This window comes from Rhododendron vialii, chromosome 3a, assembly GCF_030253575.1.
Source record: "Rhododendron vialii isolate Sample 1 chromosome 3a, ASM3025357v1".
Classification (NCBI taxonomy): Eukaryota; Viridiplantae; Streptophyta; class Magnoliopsida; order Ericales; family Ericaceae; genus Rhododendron; species Rhododendron vialii.
In genome coordinates, this window is record NC_080559.1 from 9,752,114 (window position 1) to 9,761,540 (window position 9,427).

Here is a 9,427-nt window from a genome sequence, read left to right on the forward strand (position 1 = left end):
ATGTGCAGACACCTCCTGTCTAAAACACATGAGATGTTTCGATAGTGAATAAGTTTTAGGAAAGAATTTGTTATAATCCAGTAAGTTGTTGAGAAATATCAAGTTATTTCCGATAATGAATAAGTTGTAAATGAGTATGCGAGCAAAAAAATTGTTAAGAAAGAAATTGTTGTTGACAAGTTGTTAGTTAGTGTGAACAACAAACTAAAATACCAAAATTTATTGATTAGTGTGAACAATATGATAAACGGCCTATGTTTTTTCATAAAAAACATAGTGGAAACGCCTTCCTTATAAATTGTTGTCACTCCAATCTCCAAAGTCGATTCAAACATCTCAAGCCCGCGATAATGAAAGTTACTGAATCGTAGCCGTTGGGCCTTGGGCCTAACTAACGGAGATTGCCCCTCAATGGAAGTCTGGGCTTTCTTCTCCTTTTGGGAAAATGACGGCTCATGACATGTTTTGATAATTAATATCTGCCAAGGACAAGCTAAAAACATTTGTTAATGCTGAAAATGTTCTTGACGGGTATTAATTATCAAAACACGTTCTTGGCCGTCATTTTCCCTCTCCTTTTCTGTGGTTCAAAATTTGGACCGACCCTGTTAAGCCAGAGATAATAACAGAAATCTCCTTACTATAAAATTTGGGAATTGGTTTTCACACTCATTTTTTTACAACTCACATTCTTTCTTTTTTGTCTTTATCAACTTGAATTTACTATCTTGCCCTTTATTCAATACACTTTTTCCCCCATTCAAGGACAATATCGTAAATTCACGTGGATAAAAACAAATAAGGGAGTGCGAATATCATTTTACCCACCAAAAACCATCTTGGCAAAGTCCTTGAAACTGCACTAAATTTGATCTCAACACACGATCAATTTGCATTCAAAGAAAATAGAATCAACAACGCACATTTACACCAAGACTGAGATGATGAAATAAGGATGACATTAATAGCTTAAAAGAACTCAAGTGACATAGACTTAAGGAACTTGCATCCACTACAAGCAGAAAGCATGAGAAATTGTAGTAGATGACAAGAAATATACAGATTCAGACAGCAGAGATCGATTCAGGAATGGTTGTGGGTGATGCAAGACCAGCCATCCACCGGTGTGTTGGAGGAGTTCTTGGAGAGAGGTTAACTAACGCAAGGGCCTGTAACCTCAGTTCAACCGGATAATCAGCGACACAACCGATTCTAGGACCAGCACCGGTTGACCATGTTCGCGATAGTTGATGGCCTAACTGATATGAACTGGCTGCCTTTTTTGAGTTTATTCTTTGCAATATTGCTTTTTCAGGCACCTCAGCTCTCGCGCTCCGAAGTCCACCGGATAGGGTCCTTTCGTAGTTGTTTTTTGTTTCAGTTTGGGAAGTCACAGGCGGTTCCAAAGATTCCTCTTCTATGGAATTAACAGGTTGAGGAGATTCTGAATATGTTGAAAATTCAGATGTAATCTCTTCTTTCTTCGGTTTGCTCTCTTCGTAGTTCTCATAATCATCATTCGCCTTGCGTATCTGATAGAAGAAACAACGACGAGTTACTATATCCAGAAGCTCTACATACTGGAGAAGGTTAAGGAAGCTACACGGACACAGAAACTGATACTTTAACCAACTTTCCTTCAGCAAAACAACCAGCTTTCCTTCTGAGGATTCAGAGGAAGTCCTGATTTCCTAACAGCCTGTGTAGCTCCACATAACCACCTCCCTTGACAGCAGTTTAACACGATAATCAATTGACAGTTGGGTTTTGCCCATGTGGTGTTAATGTTGTTTGGAAAAAGAAAAGGCCATAGTGGTTTGTTTGGTGTTGGCTGAGTTAATTAAAGGGGCCGGATAAGTGTTTAAGGGAATTAAGTGGGCAAGTTAGTTGTGCTTTGTTCCAAAGAGGAGCATTTGTGGTTAGTTCCAGAAGCATCTCGGCAGATGAAGAGGTTTTTTGTGCTAGCCTTAGTCATGCCTATTTATAGGGACATCTAGTGCCGTGATTGTGTAAGAGTGAAAACGGCAGAGAGAAAATTGTGTGAGTTTGAGGGAGATAAAAATACCGAGAGCTTGAGAGCTAGAGTAGGGTATTTTGTATCTCATTGTACTCATTCAATATTAGTGGAAGTTGTTCTCTCTCCGTGGACGTACCCGAGTTTGAGGAACCACATAATCTTGTTCTCTTGTGTGAGTGTTTTTCATCGTTACGCTTCCATTGCGTGGGTGGGATCGTATATTTCCCATCATTGACTAGCTATAACAAAACAATATAGGAGAAAAGAACGTCACATACTGCAACCCTGTCAAGGTCAACTCCATTTTGCTTGAGAAATGAGAGAAAACTGTCGAGGCTGTCATCAGTCGGCCTGTAATGTCCACTGTATGGTGATATAGACTGAAAAGTAACAAGTGGTCAGAATTCAGATGATATGATATCACAATCAGGTTGATCCTGCATTTCCTTGTATAGCATGTATCAGCCAGAATGCACAAGAATTGCACAAATAGAGTAAAGTCATGTTGATGAAAAAAGAGGTGTCCAAACCTCAAGGGGAACCGGATTCATCTCTCTGTAAACTATACCAGTTAAGCAGGTCAACACATGTTTCTTTGAAAATCAGCACAACAAATATCATTTCCAAGATTCCAGAGTGGGACCTAATAACAAAAAATCTATGATTCTAGCTTTCCAGATAGTCCAACTTTTCCTAAAAAGCTTTGCAGAACACAACACAATAATATCGTTTCCGTTAATGTCCAGAAAATTCCCATGTAGTGTAGCCTTCCTCTTCTTCAGGATAACTTGTTAGTTGTTATCATTCCCGACTCCAAATCCACACAACTTCAAAACTCAAAACACTAGCACCAGGAATGGCACATAGATAGATGCATGAGTAGATATGAACTTAACAAGTGCAGTAAAAAGGCTATGCGCATCTGAAGTCCATTTGATCATTACTGATTACAGCTATGACGTTGAGGCAATGAAGACATCAAGACCGGAAGTTTTAAATTGAACAAGCATTGGCTGATTATATATGAGAAATTAGATTTGAAAATGTCAATTCCCATTTTTAAATGTCTTCAAGTTGATGAATTGTGCACTGTTTCAAACTTTCAGTACCTTCAGTGTTCCATCGTCTGCGGCAAGCCTTCCAGCAGTCAATGTTGCACCACCAGCAAGGAAGCTGGAATGGTGAAAGATTCCTTTCTTTTTCTGAAAGTAAATAACATATCAGGCTCCAAATTACCCTAAAGCTCGGGTAATATTAACAGACAGGCTGACAAAATTATTCTAGTTCTCAATATCACTCTCACCTGACCAGCATAAAGTTTCTTGGAGGTGCTCATCACAAATATCCATTTTGCACCTGGCTTTCCTTTGGTTGTATCAAGAAAATTTCCACTTTGCTTGTGCACTATTTTCCCCTCCACAACAATATATTCGTAATTTTCTCTCTCTTGCTGGTTTTAAAAAAAAATCAACCACAGGAAAGTCACATATAGTAGGAATTTAGGATTGACTTGGAGACAACAGTTCAATACAGCATTACATAGGTTTCAATACAGCCAGAAACTGAATTTCTATATGTAGATCTGGCCAAAACAGATTCATTAGAGCACATACAGGTCCAAGATATGTGATGCACTGTTGCCGAAGCTTTGATCTTGGACATTCTATAAGTTCAACATCCATTCCATCTCCGAGATCCAACCTGGGATTAGTAGAACCAAGAAGGTTCGACATAAATACATGCTACAACCTCTATCCCACCAAACACTGTAAGGGAAAAGCAACATCAACTCATGCATTAAGTACTTAGTTGTTATGATCTCCCTGTGTAGTGAATTACATCAAAATTCTGTGACAACAATAAGTGGGGCATATAGGCAATGTGCATACCAACAGTCCCACTGTACATTTCTCTCCTGCCTAGGCAATTAAATTTTTTATTCGCGTATAACCCTTATTTCTTTATTGTGCATACCGATGCTCTGGACTATCAATGAAGGAAGCATGGTAATGTGCACATAAGTTGATTTGAGTCTCTAGGCCTGCCCTCTCTGATGCCATTTGACTTTGATTTGGGGGCATGATTTTACAACAAAACATCCTTGTAGCTCCTCGGTTCTTGGAGGTTTAGGGGGGCTACTGTTTTAGTGGTATTCTGAGAGCAACCACTTTGTGCATATATTGCCAAAGGTTAGGTCTATCTCCAATCATCCCCGGCCCATACCCCCAATGATTGGGGACTAGATGGGTTATGTTATGTTATGTTATGTTATGTTGTTGTTGTTGTATAACCCTTATTTCTTCATGCTTTGCAATATTCATCAGAGTCAAAGCCAAGAGGTTAGGTTTGCAAAACAGGAAGAGATAGACGAAGGCGACGCAGTAACCGATTATGACCAATGACAAGAAGTTCAGCAGCAGATATGAGCAATTAACTATTGCACATGCCCTTACTCTAACATTCTCTAGTCTCTAATATGACATAAAGCAAGATAAAGCACCGATTGATCCTTGATCAGGCTGGGCCGCCCAAAATCATTCCATCAATGAGTTCATGCGTTTTTAGTAAAATAGATGCCTTTGTTGCTAATTTTTTTGAGATTGATAACATCTACTTCGAAGAAAGTACATCAAATATCCAATGAGAAGAAAAGCTGATACACTAAAAGAAAATTTCCCTTACCAATAGAAGAATGGCTGACCAGCATCTGTTTTACACCACTCTTCGTAATACAGATGCAAGTAATGCCCATAACGATGCCTTGGATCAATCTAAAGTTCACAGAGAGTAAAAAAAGAAGTAACAAAGGCAGAACTTCAAAGAAGGCCATAAAGATGACAACTAAAACATAACTTACTGCTTCAATCCAGTGTTGGAAAGCCAGTTTTTGTGCTTTGGCGTCCTTGGACAAACCCTTACCAACCTGCCCAGGAGCAAATAAAATGACAATATTTAGCCAACTCTGTGTAGACATTCATTAATGTCTCTTGTACTACAACAAAAACAAAAAACAGGATAAACAAGAAATCTATGGTAGGTACAGTCATGACTGATGGCGGCTTTAGCATAGAGCAATGCTACTAACACAACTCCGAAACAACTGACTCAAGAGCTGTTAAAAGTCCCCATTTTGTACAAGAGTAACACAATTTCTCGTAATTTACTACTCTTCTTTCTCTGTTATTTTGTTGAACAGGTCAAACTCAAAGAGGAAGCAAGCCAAAAGTTGAAGTTTTCACCCAAAAGTAAATAGAATCAATATATTCACTGTAACACAAATATCTTTCCAATTTCATGCATTGTTCAAAACATGGTTGAGAATACATTCAACCGCCACATCTTGCTTCCACCATAAGAATGTTTAAAAATCAAAATTCGTACGACCCTACAAATCCAAATGCATGCTCTGCTTACAAAATATAGTGGAGAATTCATGTAAACGTCACTTCTTGCTTTCCACCACAACAACTTTTTGAAATTATAATTGCTGAAGTCCTACTTACAATCAACAATTTCTTGAAACAAAAAAAGAGGGTTTGCTATCCTAACAATTGAAAAAGAATTTTTTGCGTACAAAGATCTGAAGTATTTCACCAAAAAAACAAATTATGAATAAAAAAAAATAGAAAGTGCTAAAGACAGTCCAGCGTGGACTGTTGTTAAAGGTTTAGAAAGTGTATGAAAATGTGTAAAAAAGTAAATTGAAAGGGTAAAAAAGTGCACTGAAGAGTACTTTTTTTTGTCTTTTTTACTTTGCTTAAAGACAACCCAATAAGAACCCTAAAATAATCTATAAAAACATCACAAACTAGAGAGAATCAATTTATGGCTTTTTTTTGAAAGTTAGTATTGTTACCACCCACTTGCAGTCAATTTACCGCTTTAGGTCTCACAAAATTGCCTTGAGTTGGCCCGGTCACAATCGCCATTGTCTTATTCCATATCACATTGCAGTAATCAGAGAGAGAGAGAGAGAGAGAGACCTTGGAAGCATTCAAGCTGATTCGATTCCAGCGGGAAGCCGCAGTCTCTGGTTGGTAGAAGTATGAAATTGTACTGTGATTCAATCGAGCATAGTCTATCGCTTGCCACCTTCGAAAAACATCCCATCACCACACTATCTATCGATCAGTTCATGTATAAACACACTCCATAAGAAAGAAAGAAAAACAGAGACGACGACGTGGAAGAAGAGACGTACCAGAGCTCTTCGGCTACGACGGCCGAGTCCGCTAACATTCGCCTGGTGCGATAACTCCTATATACCTTCTGCACCCTCATCGCGGCCGCACTTGACACCGGTGCGATCTCCCGTTGCGATTGGGCGTCGGTGGTACCTGTGGTTAAACTTAGGACGGAGGGAGAGAATGGTGGTTTTAGCACTTGAGTCTCGACTTCCATTGTCAACACGAGTCCAAAAAGAATAGTCTAGAAATGCATATACATGTGTGTGTGTGTGTGAGAGAGAGAGAGAGAGAGCAGGTGTGGAGATGGAGTAGCGTCGTTTAGAGGTTGGGGGAATAGTGGCAGTTTTTAAGAGCAGAGGGTGTGTGGTGTCTCTGCAATGAGGCACATCTTCTGTGCCGAGGGGAAAATTTTTCAATGCCGGTAGGTTCCGCCTGGTGTTCGTTCGGCACATTCGAGTCGTCTATTGTATTTTTGAACAGCTTGAATTTAGAGAGAGAAAAATAAAAGAGAAAGTGTTGGGGTGAGACAGAGTTTCAATCCGAGCAATCCAAAAGTGTATCGAACAATCAGGATGTACCGAGCGGGTGCCACGTAGAATATATCCACATGTCAACGAAAAATTTCTCCAGCCGAGGAGTGATTTAAAAAATAATAGTAATAAATTATACTCACTCGGTTCCAAAATTTTTGGTCTTTTTTGATATTCGCTCTATTTTTTAAACTCTTTCATCTTTTAATTTATGATATTTTTCATAATTTTAAAAACTTTGTATTGTAATTCTAATCGAGAACTATCAAATAAGATTCAAAATACATATTATTGGAGATTTACTACTATATTGCAAGATACAAGCGATTGAAAATTGACACAAATATCAAAGAAGTCCAAAAAACATGAGAAGAAGGGAGTACAATTCAACGGTCAAAAAATCTCTCGACACGGATGCCCGAAAATTTTCGAAACAGAGGAAATCAGACCCCACGTGCAATGTCAAAGTGGATTTTAACTGGCCTAGCCAATATATGACAAGCTGATGATTATTTGTCACCGGGCAAAACAAGGCGTGACACGATTCTGTAGAGAGAGAAAAATGTCAAATGGATTTTTGTGTTAGTGCCTAGTGGGACCGCTGTTAGTCCCAACTACCCATCTGACAGTTCATGGATTCGACACTGAATGGCTAAATTACATTTAGTTGTCCTAAAGTTTAAGCCGGTTATATTAGGACAATTGAGATTCTAAGAATGTCAAGTTCACCTCCTTGAGATTCAAAGTGACATTACAAATGGAGTACGATTTAGATAGTGATGGTTTCCACACTTTTGTTTGTATATATATTCTTACTTTTGTCGTTTGTCTTTGTGTACATGAATTTGCAAAAATATCCATTTGGTTGTTCAATTTTCACACACAAATGGTAACGTAATAGATTTAAGTAACAAAACATAGTATAAAAGGTAAAAAAAAATGAGTGCGGAAATCAATTTCTATTCATTTCTCTCGGTCCATATTCATTCAACAAATGAAAAACAATAATGCAAGAAACCAACAATGCTTGTAGAATAATGAACATATATATCCTAGGTCAAAAGGGATAAAAAAAAAAAAAAAATTTGTGGTGAGTTTGGAATTTAGGTAATAAGATTACAAATGGGTGAGTTTAGGATTTAGGTTATGAGGCGTACTTGCAATGGGAATGTGGTGGTGTGTTATTGGGTTGAAAGATTAATGCAGTTTTATGTCAAATGCTTATGACTAAGAAAGGAGTACTGTTATTGGTATCGATGGTACCGTAGAGAAAATGCACCGACGGCCACCAGATGGCCGATCCGAGCCGTCCAAAAATTTTAAAAAATAAAACCGAGTGGGCCTTCATGAGAATCAACAGCATCTAAGGTGTGTAGGGTACTTGATCTGAGAATCCCTTTTTCGTGTATATATTCCCGAAAAATGGTGCTCGGATCAAGTACCCTACACACCTCGGATGCTGTTGATTCCCGCGAAGGCCCACTCAGTTTTGTTTTTTAAAATTTTTGGACGGCTCGGATCGGTCGTCCGGTGGCCGGAGATGGCCGTCCGGTGGCCGTCGGTGCATTTTCTCTATGGTACCATCGGTACCAATAGGATTTACTCTAAGAAAGGAACGAGATATGATTCGTGTATTTGAGTTTTAGGTTTCAGAAATCAGAAGCAAAGGGATAAGTATGTCGATGGCGAATAGGAGTGGGATAATGGGGTTTGGTATAATAATTATGAGAATTCAAGTTTAGACAATAGTGTCAAAGTCAAAGAGGATCAAAAGATTGTTACGATATAAGGAGACTGTAGTTATTGAGGTGGGTTTATGATGAAGCATATGAATAGGTACGTAAAATAAAAGTTTTGTTTCACCAATCAAGCACAATGTAGTAATTCCTATCTTCTTGTTTAATAAAGTACAGTTAGAAGGAACAAACTTGACGTTTGTGGAGGTATATTTAATTTTTTGAATTGGAGGAGATGTATCTTATTATTCAGTTACCTCAGGAGAAGCTAGTGTAATTTTCTATTACTAATTGTAGGGTGCCAGTGTCTTTTACATGTGTTTCGCAAGATTAATTCTTCCATTGTTTCAAAACACTTACGCAAACACTTTTGTAAATTCATTCACATTTACACAAGAGCTCATACACTATATCTTCGATGTACGTGCGATCCACAAATAAATACGAATATATATATATATATATATATATATATATAAAGTATTTGTATGAATGTTTGTGGTTATAGAATTACTCTTTCTGTCCTAAATTTTTTTTCTTTTTGGAGTCCGTACCACTTTTTAATTGATTATATATTACAATCTATAATGTTTTAATTGATTATATCTTACAATTTATAATTTTTTAAATTGATTATTGAGATCTATTAAACAAGATTCATATTGCATATAATCGGTATTACCAATTAAAAGTTATAATTATTTTTTTAACCGGTTAGAATAGGACAATGGACAATAGAATTGGGACGGAGGGATATTTTCGAGTGATAAGGGATCGCGATTTTATTGGATGGAACGTGAAGTGTATCATCAAGGGGAAAAAGTTAGTAATAGTGTCATGATAGGCACAGAATTTGAGATTTTTATTTTAGTGTTAAGAAATTTACTAAAAAGTTATTCATTGAATTCTTTATCTTTTACTGTATTTAAAAATTGTACATATTTTCATAGTGAACAC

The 9,427-nt window shown here is 37.6% G+C and overlaps 1 protein-coding gene and 1 non-coding gene across 2 annotated transcripts; one reads left to right on the forward strand and one right to left on the reverse strand.

Annotated features, from left to right (window-relative positions):
- Positions 1-937: 937 nt before the first annotated feature.
- LOC131320850 (IQ domain-containing protein IQM3-like) lies at positions 938-6,588 on the reverse strand. Its single transcript, XM_058351742.1, has 9 exons — positions 6,219-6,588; positions 6,001-6,109; positions 4,875-4,940; positions 4,700-4,788; positions 3,631-3,718; positions 3,321-3,467; positions 3,127-3,219; positions 2,296-2,397; positions 938-1,532 (listed from the first exon to the last, which is right to left on the reverse strand). The coding sequence occupies exons 1-9, from the start codon at positions 6,416-6,418 to the stop codon at positions 1,065-1,067; spliced, it is 1,362 nt and encodes a 453-aa protein (XP_058207725.1). The 5' UTR covers positions 6,419-6,588; the 3' UTR covers positions 938-1,064.
- On the forward strand, positions 4,008-4,115 carry LOC131321465 (small nucleolar RNA snoR100). The gene has a single exon (XR_009198510.1). It is a non-coding gene; the product is annotated as a small nucleolar RNA snoR100 (small nucleolar RNA).
- Positions 6,589-9,427: the final 2,839 nt, after the last annotated feature.

Bases quoted from the DNA above. Each gene is read 5' to 3' on its own strand.
- LOC131320850 (XM_058351742.1), bottom strand. From the start codon at position 6,418: ATGGAAGTCGAGACTCAAGTGCTAAAACCACCATTCTCTCCCTCCGTC. The intron at 4,941-6,000 runs GTCTCTCTCTCT...GCTCCTGGGCAG, and splicing joins TCAGCTTGAATGCTTCCAAG to GTTGGTAAGGGTTTGTCCAA. The intron at 4,789-4,874 runs GTAAGTTATGTT...TGTGAACTTTAG, and splicing joins TCCAACACTGGATTGAAGCA to ATTGATCCAAGGCATCGTTA.